At 39.0% G+C, this 18,245-nt stretch overlaps 2 protein-coding genes across 3 annotated transcripts; both read right to left on the bottom strand.

The window, feature by feature from the left end:
- Positions 1-2,458: 2,458 nt before the first annotated feature.
- Positions 2,459-9,950, bottom strand: cacfd1 (calcium channel flower domain containing 1). Its single transcript, XM_063478204.1, has 5 exons — positions 9,244-9,950; positions 6,869-6,941; positions 6,186-6,311; positions 5,926-6,033; positions 2,459-5,525 (listed from the first exon to the last, which is right to left on the bottom strand). Exons 1-5 carry the CDS (start codon positions 9,350-9,352, stop codon positions 5,435-5,437), a joined length of 507 nt encoding a protein of 168 aa, XP_063334274.1. The 5' UTR covers positions 9,353-9,950; the 3' UTR covers positions 2,459-5,434.
- A 599-nt stretch (positions 9,951-10,549) lies between these two features.
- ptcd2 (pentatricopeptide repeat domain 2) lies at positions 10,550-13,642 on the bottom strand. Of its 2 annotated transcripts, XM_063478203.2 has the most exons (10): positions 13,523-13,642; positions 13,057-13,149; positions 12,843-12,972; positions 12,631-12,748; positions 12,449-12,527; positions 12,257-12,348; positions 12,046-12,159; positions 11,833-11,907; positions 11,633-11,746; positions 10,550-11,330 (listed from the first exon to the last, which is right to left on the bottom strand). In XM_063478203.2, the coding sequence occupies exons 1-10, from the start codon at positions 13,629-13,631 to the stop codon at positions 11,109-11,111; spliced, it is 1,146 nt and encodes a 381-aa protein (XP_063334273.2). In that variant the 5' UTR covers positions 13,632-13,642; the 3' UTR covers positions 10,550-11,108. The 2 variants fall into 2 exon arrangements, with proteins under 2 accessions (XP_063334273.2, XP_063334272.1); XM_063478202.1 differs by lacking the exon at positions 11,833-11,907.
- Positions 13,643-18,245: the final 4,603 nt, after the last annotated feature.

The following is an 18,245-nucleotide window of genomic DNA, read 5'->3' as shown; positions in this document are numbered from 1 at the left end:
ATACGTGATTTAGATTTGTCCTACATGACAGCAAAAAAAAGGGAAACAATACTTTGATTTTACTTCAAGCTCATGATAGAAATATTAAAGTCAGTAGGCTAAGGCTAAGCAAAAGAAAGAGAAACTATACTTGATGAAATCAAATAGGAGTGCTAGTTTCGCCTGGGAAAAGAAATAAGCTTGTAAAGTATATTTTAATAAAATCCTCAAGGTTATTTCCTTCTAACTCAGTTCAGTGTGGTTGATCAACGGTCTGGTTTCAATTTCCATTCACCTGCAGACACTGATTCATGTTGACAGGGCATAAGAAATATCAAAAGCTTGCCACTGTAAAGGGCCACCACTCAAGATCAATCACAGTTACAAACACAGTGGTTTGATTGGGTTGGATGACACATAGCATTATAAAAAATGTTTTAAAAAAAGCCCAAATATTTTTGCTTGTAACAATACAAAAAGCAGAAGCAGAAGAGATAACACTGAAATCTCTTTTTAATGATAACAGTAATATCTATCAATAACATCTATGTGACACTGAAACCTTTCTATGAATCATCTGCATTTCCACAGTGTGTCTTTTGTCCTGCCCCTCCCTGAGCCTGATTCTGCCAGAGGTTTCTTCCTGTTAAAAGGGAGTTTTTCCTTCCCACTGTCGCCAAGTGGGAACTCAAAGGGGGTTGTCTGGTTTTTGGGGTTTTCTCTGTATTATTGCAGAATCATTACCTTACCCTACCTTACAAGCACCTTGAGTTGTGATGTGGTGATGTATAAATAAATAAAACTGAAATTGAATTAAATTCAATAAACAAATTTACTTGCTTTCATTTGGTTTTTCAAAACAGAAAGGGGCCATTTATTCCAAGATCATCATTCAAAGTAAGGCTTATTTGTCTGAAAGGATCTTAAAATGTCAGTGGGAAATTGTTTTATTAAGAAAACACAATCAAAGGCGCCCCAAAACATTCTAACACTTGACAAAATGCCCCCCCCCCAAAAAACAGCGTATAACAGAAATCTTTTTTATAAAATTTAGTCTTTCATCAGTATTCATCTTCTCACCTAACTCCACACTTCAGACAGAGAGATGCTTTGTCTTTTGAAGCTTTCAGAAGGAGCAGGATGTTCTGCCCAGATTCAACCACAGCTGAATAATTTAAAGAGGAAAAAGGTTCTACCTAGCTGCAGTAAATGGAAATAACATTTGAAAACTGAGAACTGAAAAGAACCACGTGTGACTGTGACATATCATACTTACTTTTCCCAGGTGTACAACTTTTTAACAAGAGTAATCATTAATGGCAAATAAACAAAATAAATTAAACACTTCCAGTTCTAAGGTTTTGCATATGAAACAGCAGCTCAATTCTATTTAATTCAGTTTTATTCATATAGCGCTAATTCACAACAACAGTTGCCTCAAGGCGCTTTACATTGTCAGGTAAAGTCCCTACAGAGAAAACCCCAACAATCATATGATCCCCTATGAGCAAGCACTTTGTTGACAGTGGGAAGGAAAACTCCCTTTTAACAGGAAGAAACCTCAAGCAGAACCTAGTTCAGGGAGAGGCAGCCATCTGCTGTGGCTGGTTTGGGATGAGGGGAGGAAACATGATAAATCTAACCAGGATGAATGACAAAAACATGATATATTACTCCACATCACTATTTATTAAACAGAAACCAAACCAAAACTAAGAAGCAGCGTGTGAATACTAAACACATCCTTACTACTTTCTCCCACTTTTTATAGAGAAGCTCAGGAGGTGTGTGCATCTCCATTAAAAAACAGAAGTTTTGGCAGCTTGTTGACATCAGCAAAGATCTTGTCGATGCCAGTCAATCTGGGTGGGGTTATGCAGTCATCTAGAAATAATTTGTAGCGTGTCATTCTACAGTCAGAAAGATTATTCAAGTGGAAAAGCATTCAACACAGTTGCCAATCTTCCCACGAGTAGATGATGACCCCAAGGTCAAACTGTGCATTACTCTGCAAAAACCCAAGAGCTACATCTCCAACTCTTTAGTTAGGATGTTATATGTGAAAACCTTTGACAGCAGAAGTAGAAAGCAACTAAACAAGAAGGAGAAAGCCTCTTCTCTTAAAAAGAACATGGCAACACAACTTAAATTTGTAAAGCTGTATTTGAACAAGCTACAAGATTTCTGGAAGTCCTCTGGACAGATGAGACCAAAGTGGAGATGTTAGGCTGTCATTTTTGCTAAATAAGTAATGCATGTCATGTACAGTATTTACCTAATAAGAGGATTTGGTAAAAAGCAGTTTTTTATTATGTCTTATACACGAAATATTTGAAATGACAGAAGACATAACTGCAGTTACTAAGTTAGATGGGCTCTGACATTAATATAAAAGTGTAAACTTTGACCTGATCATCGTGATAGAAGAAATACAAGCCTGAGAGTGATACAAAAAGGTACAGAAGAAGCCAACACCACGCAGTAGTAGCAATTTTGTTTATTCACTAATTTGTAATATGATCAGGATTCACATCACAACACACATTATTCACATATCCCTTACAGCACAAGATACACTCAACACCTGCAGCAATTAGTTTTGTTGTGGATGGCCGTGGACAGAGAAAGCAGTGTTATAACAGCAGTGGTGTGTTAGACTTTAGCATATCACTGGATTTGATGTGTGTGAAGGCTGTTTTGTGTGTGTTTTAATTGCATGACAAAATGCTTTTCCCGTTGGCTCGGGTGATACAGTAAAATCGTAGAGTCAGGCTTCGACTATGACCTGCGCACAGGCTGGTTTTGTGTGCTGTGCACTGTTAACTATGATACCTGAGAGCTGATGGTGATGGTATGAATAATTCACTCAGTCAAGACTTAAGGTAGAAACAGCTGTAAGAGGTATGTGTAAACACTTATTCCATCCTTATTACTGCTAAAACAACAATGGCAAGGCCCAAAAACAAACCACACACACAGTACACTGGTGAGCACTGCATACCTCATTTGAGTGAAACCATTGCTGTGGTGAATGTGTGGGATACAGACAAATTAGTCCCTGAATCAAGACGCTTCCCTTCATTAAACTGTGGATGGGTTTTGGTAGAGCATAAGAGAGCAGTATGTCAGACACAAAGAAATCAGCAGATACTTATTAACGGATTCTAAAGCGGGAAAACCCCCCCCCCCCAGCTACACAAAGATTCCCAAATGAGTGCACAGTTTTGCTCCTCGTTTCATGACGTTTCACAAAATCTACGTGCCACAAGTTGGCGACTGGTCTCTTGTCCGTTAGCAGCACAAGCAGGTTTTGCCATTCAACTGAAAGCTACACAAATACCTCAACTGAGCTTAAGCCAACTGAAAAGTTAATGTATAAAAAGCACAAAACAAAAATAAAGATAAAAGGTCTCTATCTTTGGATGCACCAGATACATTCTCCAATGTTAAAAATATCCCTCAAATATGACGTCAAGCTGCAGTTTAGACCTGTGTGTGCTCAGAAGCTATGCTACTGAAATCACTGGCCAGAGATTTATAAAAGGTTTTGGTTGACAGACATTAAGTGCCTAGACTGAGGGTGTCAAACATAAGGCTCGGGGGCCAGAATCTGTCCGGCAAAGACTCCAATCTGGCCCACAGAATGGCTTTGATATTGGACTTCTAACTGCACTTTCATGAGCTTTAGAGCTTTTTCTACACATAAGGACCTCCCCGATTGCCATCCATACTACCCTAAAATAATTAAGTCATAGATAAACAATTAAATCACAGAAAAGATGGTGTTTTTTCACTATTAAATGCAGAATTTTTTTTCTACAATGAGTCCACATTAGAATCAGCACAATCCTTCAGTTTTGTAATTACAACAGAGCTACCAGAACATTTTTTTCTGTAATTTTACACATTTATTTGTGCTCATGCGTTTCTTTCATGTACTACAGCAACATTTTTTGATCATGTAAAAAATCTGCACTTTTCTGCATCTGAGGGATTTTTAAATGTGTAGTAAAATGTCTTTACACTGACACTGAATGTTAATTATGGACAGAAGACGATACACAGTCCTTAACATTTCATGACTTAAATACAATAATACATTCTGAAGTGACAGCGCTTATCCCTGCAATCGCTTTTTATCGTCCAGACTTACTAAGTGGGGCAAATTAGCGCATGAGTGCAATCCTCAGATAGTATTTATAAGCGTGGTTAGTGTTTTTTCTGCGTTAAATATTGCCGCAGGTAGCAGTAAACTGTGTATCATGTGATTTAAATATTCTCCTCCTTGTATTTTGTGCATTGAGAAAGAAAACTTTCAGAAATACATACGCAACAGGGCCAGTCGCAAAAGTTTGCACCACTTAGACGCAATCTTGTCGCTGCAGTGTCATTGTGAATATTGACAGTGTTATTTTTTTGTTTTTAACGCCAAACCTAGTTTGCGCCGGTGCAACGCGTTAGTAAACATAGCTCAAAGTTCTCTAGTAGATCCGGTCTCAGCCTTCAGAGGATACAGAAAATAAACCTGTGTCTCTCTAGATGAGCTGTGGCTCATCCGCAACTTGAGAAGGCTTCTCTCCCCAACTGATTCTGAGTATTACCAAAGTGTGATCTGACACATGTGTGATGCACATCGTGCCTCGCAGCTGCAAACGTAGCCTCCTGCGGCTGAAGAGAATCCCAAAATGTGACGAATCTGATCTGAGGACAGCTGAGAAAAGAGTCACGTTCTTCCAGGCAATAATTCCACTCTCCCAACTCTGTGAGTGCAGCTCTGTTTGCTACAATTCCTGTTCCTGATACATGCGGTTCTTTACCTCGGGACATTGTGCATTATTAAAGTGTCATAACTTTTTTTGTTGTTGTTTTTTTTAACCCGCTGATGTGTTGTACTGCTGACACTGTGTACCACGCTGTGCCCAAAACAAAAGTATACCCACTCTAGCCACACGGTTGTTAAATTGCATTGAGACACGGTGCCACAGCAGGGAGGCACACTCACACACAAAGAATGCACAGAGGCGACTTCCTCTGACACATAACTCTGAACTGCAGCCTTAAAGTCAAAGTGAATAACCTGAAGTCAAATATGTACAATTTACAATCACATTATTTTCTGATCAGATTTCCTGAAAGGCTTTTTGGGCGACAACGATGTCAATTTAAAAAAGAAAGAAAGAGAGATAAAGGCTGTATGACTGACACCAGCAAAACACAACAAAACATAAAAGCTAAGTTTTAAATATAAGTGATCAGGTCACAATCATGAATCCCATTTATAGGGCAAGTACCAAATAACAGCCTGAATCTGTTGTGCGGGTGAGCGCAACAAGAATGTAACATTTAAGTAAAGAAAGGGGTGTGGAGAAAGAGGTAGGATGGATAGATGACAGGAGAAAAATTCCAAGTGTAGAACAGAGGAGGAGGGAAAGAAACAACAGCTGGTGAAAAGGCCTCACTCTGGAGCCCCGTTTGTCGTTCCTGTCATCCTCTCTTCATCCCCCTGTTTCTGATGCTGCAGTCTGGCGTAAGTCACTGCATCTCCCCTGGAAGAGGAGGGAAAGGAAAGACAGGGGTGCAGGAGAGTGATGGTAATAATAAAATGTTAAGTTCAGGGAAGTGTGGGGAGGAAAAAAAGAAAGAAAGAATGACAGGAATAGATGACACTGTTAACTGCAAGGTTAATGGACAGCTCACCTTGAAAAGTGAAAAGTTACTTTACGTGAATAAACAACAACAAAAGAAACCACATAAATCACATTAGAACTGTTAGAGCATTTAAACTTGAGATAAAAAAACATGTTAACTTGTTATAATGACACGTTTAAGGTTTAATGTGACAGCCTGTTTCAATGAGATATAATGTGGGTGAGATATCAAAAAAACACGTTATTGCACAGTCTGTACTGTGTAGATATTTCAGATGCATTATATCGTCTTTCTTACTTTTTGCCTAAAGAAGCGAGGCCGTACAGCACTCCTGTAGCAAAGGCGATGGCGTTCCCAAACAAGGTTGTAAAGGAGAAACTCAAGAATACAGGAAACAGAGCCATCCTGAGAACAGGCAAAGTCAGTAAATCTGATTAAGTACATTTCCAAGATTATATGCGATGTGCATAACTATCAGAAAACCCAAGTTCCAAATGTTTTTTTATTTTTCCCCCATATAGTTCATTTCTGTCTCCAGTGGCATACATCATCCTCACCCACAATAGAAGAAGGCCTTCTGCCAAGGTTTGAGTTTGTCTGCACGAGCTGCGACTGCATTAGCAAACTCGATGAACTGACAACAAAACGGGACTTCACAGAGGAACAACACAAAGGCGTTCAACCTTGAGAAGGAAGGAGAGGATACGTAAGCACGGCAAGGAAATCATTCTTTGCCCTTTCCTTTTACTAAAAGCAGCATCTAGTTGGAAAAGACGTATTGTGCTTTCATGGAAACAACAACAAAGTTCTCACAGTGAGCCAGCTAGCCAAATTGGAGATACAGTTACCACTTAACCTGCTTATAACTTAAAAATCCTACCTAAAATCAAGAATTGTTAAGGCACTTTGGCGCAAGATGCTCCAATTTACTCTTCATACCTCCTTTGTTAGAGGAGTAGGTGTGGTTAGGTGGCTATATGAGACTTCTGCTCAATATCAATGTATAGTGCACTGAAAGGCTCTTCATTTGGTGACTTTAATCATTACTTTACACAAACTGGACCAGAAAAGGCAACTTTCTGATTGTCTTTGAATGCGCTACATCACCAACACACAGTGTTGCCTAAAAAGAGGTCATTTCATATTATGTTTACTGCTTTTTCACCTCTGAACTGTCCTTTAAACTATCTAGCTGTGTGACATGTGAATATTACAAAAGTGCGACAGTAATGGGACTTACACCATCCACACTCCAGCAGCAATGTTTAGAGGGTTCACAGTGACACAGTTCCACACTCCTGAGATGGCACAGGCTGCATGATTTGGACAGGACAAAACACAAAGGGCTGTTATTATGACACCACAGACATCAGATCATTGCATGATAGAGAAAAAAATCCGTCCCATACATCCGGCTGAAGCTGTTAATACAGTTCAGCCACTTCAGTGTCGAAAGTTGTGTGGGAAAGTTGTCATGTGTAAGCTCTTTAGTGACATGGAAAATATGGAACATACGAATGCAAAAGGACAACAAACACAGAATGAAAGAGGTCTCATGAGCGCTACAACTGTGCTCTGTGTTTGTTCTGAAACAAATAAACGAAAATCAAATAAACTGTTCAAATACAGCACGCCTATCTCGATGAAAGGGCGATTATGAAACAAGGCCTGGCCCAAAGATTAATTACACAGAATAAATTTGACAGAAATCAGGTCAAAAATCAAAGCAGGCTGCCTTTTTCATGTACAAGAGAATTTGTTTCAGAGTGTTTTAATAATAACTGCATCATAACTGAGGCCACGTTCCTCTTTTTGGCTAGCATTTGTTTGAAACCTTTTAATCCTTTCACTCGCAGCATTTCTCCACAGTGATTATGGTAGACAACATCTACACAGTGTGAGGAAGATTTTCCACTGCTAAGAAGCAGAAGGTCCACTATTGTATGTAAAAAAAACTAAATATGTGTACAGCAGAAAATGAGACAGACCAAAAGCTCAGTAGAAAACAGACGGCTGGTGATGGTGAGTTCAAAAGCTGTGTAAAAAAGCCATGTCTACTTCCTACATGTAAGGATTTCTGGCAGGCTCTAATGTATCCAACTTGGCACCTCACATATCACGGATGTGTGTGAAATAAAGCAATTAACACAGAAAATGAACTAATGGTGTAAATTACTGCCAGTTTGATTCACACTAAAGTAATGCAGTCAACTGTAAACACAAGAAGTGCTATCTATATACACGATATCCATGTAGAATATAACAGGTAAAGTTTTGGGGTTGGCTATTATTATATCTTCAGTCTGCTGTATGTGTGCGCTTATATGTATCCACTACATTGAAATTACTTCCATAACATTCAAATGTGAACTCCACAGCTATTTTTTTAAAAGAAGATATATCTGAAAAAAATCTCACTGCTTCTAAATCTTACGCTAAATATTGTATTAAGTATTAAGTAGTACTGAGGACAAGACTCTCAGCACTGCAAAATCTGCAAAACAACAACAACAAAAAGGAAATCCAAAAGGTTATTTGCCAGTAGTTAATGTTAGAAATAAAAATGCTAAAACTGTAAAAATTTTGTTTTAGATAATTAAAAAAAAGAAGAAAAATCCTAAAAGTTAATGTATATTTTATTAGAATTTACAGAATTTGCTGTAAGGTATCAATCAATCATAAATAAATAAAAATAATAAAATGAAAAAAAAAGACAAGTTCTAATTAAAGATATTTTTTAAATGTAAAAAAACCACCTTGCACTAAGTCGTAAAAACCCTTGAGTGCAGAACACCAATCTATGTCTAAACAGAGTTGTATTTTTAGGGTGGAGTTGAGAGAGTATTCAAGTCTTGCAGTTTTCACCACTGTGGTAACTAAACCAAATAACACCACAGAGCAGCTTCATGCTGAAACTCATCCACTGCACCTTCAGACAATCCAGCTTCCTTAATAATACAGAAGCCACTGAATATGCAGCTGTTAATGTGATACAGCCACTGTGACTCTGGTGTCACTGTGAAGGAGAGATGGATACAGGGAGAGGAAGGGTGGATCAGGGATACTGCAAAAACTGCAGAGCCAGCAGTTATATTTAAATAAATAAATAAATAAATAAAAAGCCTCACATGAACCTCCTGAGGGGAATACCTGAGTATGTGCGTGTACACCGCGGTTCGTTTTGGCAGAACAAGCTGCTGTGGCATGAAAAAACAAACAGGCGGTGCCCAGGAGTGGCTGCTGCTGCAGCGGCGAGGGGGACAAAGCAGTGACAAAGCTTTTGTTTAGTGGCTGTGCAGTTAAATTGCGGCATATTCACAATCTAAAACAGATGTTTCGTTATGAAAATGCCATGCCATGTCACTCTGCAGCTGCCCCTCATCTGCATACTGAGGAGGTCACATACCAGTATCAATTACGGCGTAAAGATTATTCACATAGCTGTCACACAAAATAAGTAAATGTCGTGACCTGGCACACAGCAGCAGCAGTGGTCATAGTGCACAGTCAGTGGTATTAACTAAAGCTAAGCGTGTGGTCATGGCGGGATTTGGGTTTCTGTGGACGTAACGTTATTTACTCGAGGAGTAACATAAGACTTTGACAACTACTTACATATTCCTCCCAAAACCCCAGCTATTTTGCAGAGCCATCTGTACCACCATGTCATTCCATCATCATCCGGAACGGATTTTGTAGGCGCTGCCGTCTCTTCGGTGCTCATTGTGTTTTTCTAGCTACGCTTGCTAAAGCTAACCAAAGCCAGTATTTACAAATATCAGACCACCAAACACCCAAATATGAATATATAAATTAATGTAACAATACCCAGTAAACTAATTCCTAACTATCTTACTCCGACCTCGCGGTCCCTTCGAATAGTTTTATATCTTTTTCAGTTTATACGTCTTTTTTTTTTAATAAATTATTTTCTTTCCTTTGTCTGCTCCAGTTGGGGTCAGCTGCCCGATGTTACGAGGAGCTTCTACACACGGCTTAAGACAGTCCCAGCGAACCGGCAAGCTAACGCTGAAAAGCACCGCCACCAGCGGCCGCTAGGCGAGGATGTCGCCGCAGCGCCTCTTATAGCTTCAACTTCAAAATCAGTCACATAAACAAAAACACAAACACGCTCTCTTTCTGCCGTTTCCAAACTGTCCACCCAGTGCGTTCAGGTTAATTTAGCAGCTCTGTCTTTCGCCTGTTTACGTGTTAAATAGACGTAAGCAGTGCATTGTGGGAAGGTTCCGATGTACGTCACGGTTTGTTTACATCCGGGCGAATTCCTACGGGCGGGTTTGGTTCGCATTTGTACTTTATTTATGCTTGTTACAGTAGAAATACTAGCATTTCACATCCATTTGTTGGCATTTTAATACTTTTCTACTAAAGTAATGTTATTTTTAAGTTGTGGCATTAGGTGCTGGGAGTGTACACTCAAGACTAGCCACAGTATTGTGGCTGGTTAGTGCCATTTAAGACCTCTCCCATTACCATTCATGCTACGCTAAATTACGTTTAAATTACAGAAAAGCTCAATTTCTTTTTCACTATCTACTAAATAGAACTTTTCTTTAAAAACAAATGTTTCTGTAACACATTTCTTTCATTCTTCATAGTACAGGCCATGTAGAAACACTGAGTTGTACAGTTACAATTGAATTTCTTTTTCTCATAAGATATCTCAGGGATTTTTAAATGTGTAATTAAATGTCTTTAGACTCACGGGTCTGGCCCACTTTTTTTTTTTATTCATACAGAAATCCAAGAGACACTAAACCTTTAAACCACACTAAAGATGTGGGAAACATCTAGTGTCGACTACGGGAAAAACTCACAACATACCCAGTGTTTGCTCTTTACAATCGCAAGTGTCCTCTTTAGAAAGTATGAGAAAGCAAAATCATTTGATTCCAGAAACAAAACTTTAGATTTTTAATAAATCTGTCTTTGATCACTCATTCATACACATAACACACTTCTCCCCCAACAAACAAAAAACCCACTTATGACCTCCAAACGAGCCTTACAAATAAACCTGTCCCCGTTTCTGATTTCTTGGTAGCTAACGATAGTTAATGCATATGACACAAGACTGTCAAATGACTCAGCATTAAAGATGGCAACCTACCTTTTCACAACAGTGTTGCTTTGTGCCTTCACATAATAATTCATTAGTTTAAGAGTATGCACAGGTACTGTGAATTTATTTTAAACACATTAATATTTTATGTTAAATGTGTTCTTTATTGAAGATGGCATAGACTGTCAATGATGCTGATGTAGTAGAAAAATAAACTTTCCTCTTGGCAATTTTGCTTCTTTAGGTGCAATGCTATGGGCTGTTGTATCTGCATTGGCGAGGACAAGCACGTTTTAATAGGCTGCTGTTCAGGGCCCTTAAATATCATATGAGTGCGTTTATAACATCAAAGTCAACTCTGGGAAGTGTGAGGGTGTTTAAATGGCCAACTCTAGCCTCACTCTGACAGTAAAGTGGACTGTAGAGGCTTTAGAGTTCTCCGGCTAGTTCTCCTCTCCAGTCCTATTGGCGCTGGTTTCCTCTTCCCTGTGGGCGTGCGGCACAGCATGTCATCGAGCGTCTGCTGAGTCACCTGACCGTCTCTTTCAAGCTGAGTCACTACCTGCTCCACTTTTATTATGTGTGGCCTGCCTTGACTCCGCAAACGCAGCAAATCCACCTGAAACGGATGATACCAAGTCAACTCTCGGGCAGATGATTTTTCTCTCAAGTTTAAATGAACAATCTGAGTAACATTTCCTCAGAGTAGCTTGGATTAATAATAACAGCACAAGGACACATCAAAATTCCGTTGGACTAGATTTTCCAATGTTTATCACAGAGAAAAAAAAAAAAAAAAAAATGTGTAGAACTTTAAATGCACCACTCATTGTACATAAGCATTTACACTAACAACAATTATGTAACCCTAACCAATCGCCTGGCAGCTGCAGTAATTTTAAGTAGCTGTGTTTCACTTACCACCTCCTGAGAAAACTCTGGCTTTTTTACAAAAGATGGACTTTTTGGCAACATGGCTGCAGAAAGGGTAGAAATAGCCTCTGCCAACGCTCCAGACATTGTTAGTATTAGGACCTAAAGTACAAACAAATTACACAGAATGACAGGAAGAAGTAATGCAAGAAGTAATGCACATTACATTTTACATGCTGCACCTTTACCTTAAAATTTTGGCATAATCTGCTGTCAGTGCTCATAATTTGTGAAAATAATGACTGAGCCTTTTCTAGGTCACCCTGGAAAACACACACACACACACACACACACACACACACACACACACACACACACACACACACAAAGAAAACAAATGATGCTCTAAATATGTGCTATATCTCACTTCATGCATAAGAGGTACATAATGTAAAACTCACTCTTCGAAGTGCTAGTGCTACAGCGAAACAGTAAGTATGCCTCGGGATGAACTGCCCTCTGGTCTGTTCCTCTTCTATGAGCGTGATGCAGATCTGGTAGGTCTCTGCCGTATTCTGACCAACACAAAAACAGGGCATCGGTCCAAATATAAGAATAAATAAGGTTGTAATGTTAAATGAAAATAAAAGAGTAAAATATCTGAAACATTACCAGCTTATAGCAGGTACCAGCTGCTAACGTGAGAGTGTCTTTGTTGAATGGTATGCCTTGGCTCCTCATGGTTCTTAGAACCTCCAAAGCATCTGCAATAGTTAAAAGTTTGCATTATTATATAAATATCATAATCACTGTGGGAGAAAAACAAACAAACAAAAAACACAGGAGAGTTAATCTGTTACTTACTTTCAAAGGAGCCTTTCATGAACAACATGTCTATGGTTATATTAAAGGAGGTGGTGTCGTGGAAAAATCCTTTCATGCTCTGTTCAGACAGGAGAAAATAAAATGTTATTAGTCAAACACTAAAGTATATGCCCAGTCTAGTTACTGTTGTTTAACTTAAGTTTGGATGTTACCCAGTTTACCTTGTCTGTGATTGTAGCAAAAGCCATGCTCTCCAGACCCAACTCATAGCACAGTCTCATGAAGAGAGGACCAAATTTGAAGTCTCCATACAACAAGTTATGGTTTTCTGTGTGATACCTTATGAGAGCAAGCCAGCAATGGGTAAGTGAGGTTTGGCTGGGTTGTTTTTTGGTCATTAACAACTATCCCTGTATGAATGCTGCACACTTACCTATAGATGGCATCTCTGGCTATTTGCATGTCATCTGCTGACTGGCACAGGTGAAGGACAAGTTTCAAATCATCCCGCAATATCAGCTCATTCCTTTGCAGCTTCTGACTGAATAGGTTAATATAATTCCCTGTAGTGTAAGGTTTACACAAAAGTAAGTTTTATACGACATAAATTTGCAGAGCTGGGCCAAAGACAAGAATAACTACTTCACCTTCCGATCCATTGACATGGTGAGCCACTGCCAGCTTTCTTTGCTGGAAGTCTTGTAGCTTGATAACATCTTCCGACAACAAATGCCTTTTTGCTGTAGGGTGGTTAAAATGCGTGGTTGAATCCATAATCAGTTACCAATACATGGCAATCATGGGCAAAAATAATAATAACTATACGAGAAGAAAGCTCTTACGAGTCCCTGTGATCAGGTAGCCTTGCATAGAATAGCTTGCACAATACTCACATAGCCAAAGAGAACAACAGTGGCAACAGTTAAGCTTTAAAGTCCAAATTCTAGTGGGCTTTATTTTAAGTTCAGTACCCCCATTAGCAGCTGTACCTTGCTTTAATTCACGTGTGCTTGCTTTACAGGGTGCTAGCTCCCCCCGCTATGCAAACCACGCAGTTTTCATACTACCTTTTAAAGAGCGACAACATTTGTTGGCGACTTTTGTTTGTCTTACCTCCTATGCAGCCTTCAATCCAGCCTAGCTGTAAAACACCGTAAAAAACTCCTTTAGAGGGCTCATATAATAACGACCGACAACATTTACCAAGTCTGCCCAGCGCCATATCTCCCACAGGCTGTACCATGGCAATGAAATCAAAGGGGATGTTATTGGTAATAATAAAGCAAGGTTTTAAATAAAAAAAAATTCCGCCCTGGAAATTAAACCATATAAAAATAAAACACTTAAAAGTGTCAATATTTTATTTAATCTGAATAATATAATTAGTTATTATTTTTAATTCCGTAATGTGCAATTTCCAGTTGGTATGATCCAAAATGGCACCGCTTAATGAGCCGGCTCAGTTTTTTTAAGCAGGTCGAGGGAGAACAGATTTTTCATTATACATCAGAAATAATGTGATCGTCATTTAAAACGAAGCTTTAACTATATTCTTTGAATCGTGGTTTCCAGAAAGGCCACACGAAATTATATTACTGAACAAAACGGCAGCAAACAGGAAAATGTGTTTATCTGTTAACCAGCAGGTGGTGCTGTTGGGCTGCAGAACATTTCTGGTTTGGCGTCATTGCTTGGAGCAGCTACAGTGTTTGTACTGTACCCACACAGTGAGGTATAATATACACAGTTTAATTATGTAAAATGCAGGGACTCAGAAAGTCAACTATGAGTTTACACTCATATGGTATTATTCTTTGTTACTATATTGCTGTTTACTGTAATATATGTTACTGAACAAACAATACATTTTTTTAAAATTTATATTTAAGTCATTTCTGGGCCTGTTTGACATTTACGAGATAAATTCACGTCCTCTGTAAAATGTTTCTAATGTTTCAAGCTATCATTCCAGATCCCCTTGTCGCTTTGGGCTCCTCTATGTCTATATTTTTAAAAGGTGAATCAAAAACTAACATAATGTTCTCTAATGAGCAAACACCTACATCATGCCAAATCATATTTTGCACTTACAATAAAACAAGATAAGATAAGATAAGATAGGATAAGATAATACAATTTGTGTAAGAGATCCATAATTTACATTATAAAATCCAAAACCATTCAAAAGTTGTATGCCAATTTCATGTCATGCAGGAAAAAAAGAAAATATGGGTTACAAGTAAGGCTATGAATGAATTCATTTAATTTTTTTTTTCAATATTTTTTATTGAGCATCAAGAATGTAATACAAAGATATACATGTAATGAAGTTACAATGCTTCTTTTTATATGTGTACCCCACCCCAAGAACATATTGGACACCAATCCAGAAAGAAAGAAAAAAAAATTAAAATAAATAAATAAATTTAAATGAGGTACATCAAAATTCACCATATTTAAAGATGTGCACTAAAAAGGCAATAGTTTGCACAAAATTAATCACCATCATAACAATAAGGGTTACACCTCCTGGGTCTAGGTGCGGCTTGCCCCTCTGGGGGCGGGGGTACCTGGACCTGGCCTCTGGCCTCTGGGCCTGAAGCTCGGTCCTCTCTGGCGCAGCTGGCTGCCGGCAGAGCCCGCGGGCACGCCACTGCAACCCCCTCTGGCCTCTGCTCTGTGGCTGCTGGGTGACCTCTCATTTAGGGCTCTACTCAGCTCTTCCCAGGAGGGTGGCACGGTTCCCCCCCTTTGGTGGTCCTCCTTGGGTCCTCGTACTCTGGGGCCTCTGGATGTCTGGGGCCTGGATCTCCTCCATTCCTGCTTCATGCCCTGGGGGACGGGGCTATGGCTCCCCTCACTCCCTAGCAGATCGTTACATGGAGAAACCTTTTGAATACAAGCGTGCCGATCCACACAGGTGTACACACGGGTGTTCACAGACACAAACTACACCTTTCTTGGCTGCTACCCCAAAGCACATTGTGCGCTGTCTATCTTGCGTGCTGCACAATAACATTTAATATTTAGTATCTCTACTGCTAGCTAGTTTATTGTGATGGTGCTGTATTTATTATGTTGCTGTTTTTTGTTTGTTTGTTTTCTCTTCTGTTTTTTTTCTCCATACAGGTGATCCAGGTGTTTTGTTTGTTTTCTCTTTCTTTCTTCTCCCCTTTCTCACCATCTCTTCTCCCCTCTATTTTTCTTTCTCTCCCTCTCTTTCTTTCATTCTTTCTCCCTGTCCTATCCCCCAGTCATGTCTGTCCCGACTGTAACAACCGAAAATAAAATAAATACATAATAAATAAAGGTCAATCAAATGGACCAATATGGCAAGGCCATGATGATCCACTTGGTAAAGTAAATCCGCTTGGCATCTCTCTTGGCCTTAAGACAACAATTCTGATGGCTAAAGATCCAAACGGGACAGGGAAAAAAAAACAAAAACAAAAACAAAAAAACAATAAGGGTATACGGTAGCTGCCAAGCGAGTATCACATGGGTATGGTTTTAATTTTCTCTAAATGTTTTAGCAATGTATCCCAAACAGCAAAGAATCTCTCCTTCGACCCCTTGAGAGTATACTTTATTTTTTCCAGCTGTATAAATTGTGTCAGGTCACTGAACCACAGAGCCAATTTGGGTGGCTTTTGTGACTTCCAATGCAATAATATCCTTCTGCGCGCAAGCAGTGTAGTGAAAGCGATTATGTTTTTTGAATTCCTTTAATTACTTTAAAGGAACATTACTTTAACATAAAAGGCTGCAGTAAGTGCCAAACTCTGCTGCTAGTTAGTGTACTCATTGACCCGCACAGTATTACATAATCATGCCTTTGCATGCTTTTTTTAATCTTTCTCATGGCGGGGGTGTAAGAAAAATGTCAAAAATGTAAAAATTCAGACAGACTACTACAGTAAAAGAAAAATATACATATGGTTTATTAGCAGTAAAGCAATTCATAAATGGAACGCAGTATGCCGTAGTTTTTCACTCTCTTTTTTCTCATTTCCTACAGGTTTGAATGTTTAGGTGGTTTCTCCCTGAAGGCAGTGGGCAGCTATAGATGAAGCAATTTTTCAGTCTGAAGCTGTTTTGCAAAGCAGTGTAAGTTTTAAGTTTTGAAAACTTAATTCCTATAATTAAGGTATTTTCTTAAATGAACTCCTAAGATGAATAGTCTTTCACAGAGAAAATAGGGCTGTGACTGGGAGGATCCCCCACAGTTGCCTTGGCAACATGAACTCAGCCCATCCGGCTGAGCTTGCTGGCTCAGCCAATCAGACACGGGGCCTTGGATAATTTATGGTTTCCTGCAAGGTGTATGTGTCTCTATGGGTTTCTCCTTCTCTCCCTCTCCATCTCTCTCTCTTTCTGTTTTTATAACAGCATATGACTGTTTTCACATACTTTAAAACCTGTGTTGCTTATCTATAGCCACAGGCTGAGCGATCAGTGTGATGGCAGCTTGTGCAAAGTTGCTGAAATGATGCAATAATCGACAGGGAGCACAACACTGTTTGCAGGGGTTCTATTTTAGCACTCAGACTCTGATTTCCCTTGACAAATGGCCAGGTTCAGCTGACAGATCACAGCACTTACATCTTCTTTGATTTATCCCTGCGTGCACTTCCCTTTAGTTTTGGAAATTGCCTGGGGTGCCCCATCATCATTAATAAATGTCCCCACTGAGACAGTTTTGGAGCAGAAAAAAAAGAAAAAACAGCTGGCAATGATTACTGTGAGAGACTGGTTGTGTTAGACGTATAAAGCCACAGTTAAACAGCTTTTCTTCATCTGTAGAATGCCTTATGATTACACTGATTGCAGGTTGATCTTAAAGGCCCATGGCTGTGCTTAGGGTTTGAAGAAACAGTAGGGATTCTCCCTTATTTGCATAACTTATAAATTAGTAGTAGGCCGAAGGAAATATGCATACATTATAAAAGAAAAAAGGCTGTCCGTTTACTAGAGTGCTGTATATTAGCTAAAAGCCCTGAAAGCTTGGCTTGCAAGCTCAGTGTTCACTTGCTCTGAGACATCAAACATGTGAAGCTGTGGTCTCCCACTGCACAACAAAATGACTCTGAATGGTGAAGACATTTCCTATCATCTTGATCTGCTGTGTTCCTTCTTCTTTTTTTTCTTTTTTTTCCCGCCTGTCCCGTTTGGTTCTTTTGCCATCAGAATTATTGTCTAAAGGCAAAGAAAGATGCCCAACTGTTGTGTTCCTTCTTGATGATCTGTTCTTTCTCAGCCGGTACCTCTGGGGCATCACATCTGAAAGGCTCTTGTGTTTAGTTCATGCTGCAGAAAGTCTGAAATCATCAGTCTCCTTTCTGCCTTTTCTTTTTCATTTTTCATATTCTTGTGACATGTTTCTTGTTCTCTGTGTAGCTATCAATCTATCCATATATTTTTGTTTTTATCTTTAAATCTGCTCTGAGCTGCACACTGTTTAATTTCCTTCACTTTTTCTTTGGAGTGGCATTGGTTTGTTAGCATCTGTTTAAGCATCTTCCAACAAACAACAAAGCATATGCATGTTATGCCTTTTTAAAAAAGTGTAATTCATGTTTTTGTATGAGATACCAATGTCAGAACAACTAGAATGCACTGCAGACAATTTTACACTAACGTTATACTTTTTTATCCATCAACACTTTTACTGTGCACACTTTGTTAATTAGTTTTTAAATACATATTTCTTTTACAGTTTGACAGATTCTCATTAATTATGCATGTATAATTAACAAAGTGATCGATCAAAAGTAGCTAATGACTTGTATCTTCAAGCCTTTTAGTCATGGTTGTGCTTTGAGCTGAATAATACCAA

The sequence above is a fragment of the Pelmatolapia mariae genome, linkage group LG7, assembly GCF_036321145.2.
Source record: "Pelmatolapia mariae isolate MD_Pm_ZW linkage group LG7, Pm_UMD_F_2, whole genome shotgun sequence".
NCBI lineage: Eukaryota > Metazoa > Chordata > Actinopteri > Cichliformes > Cichlidae > Pelmatolapia > Pelmatolapia mariae.
The sequence above is the reverse complement of the archived record's forward strand: the minus strand, read 5'-3'. Positions and strand labels throughout refer to the sequence as shown.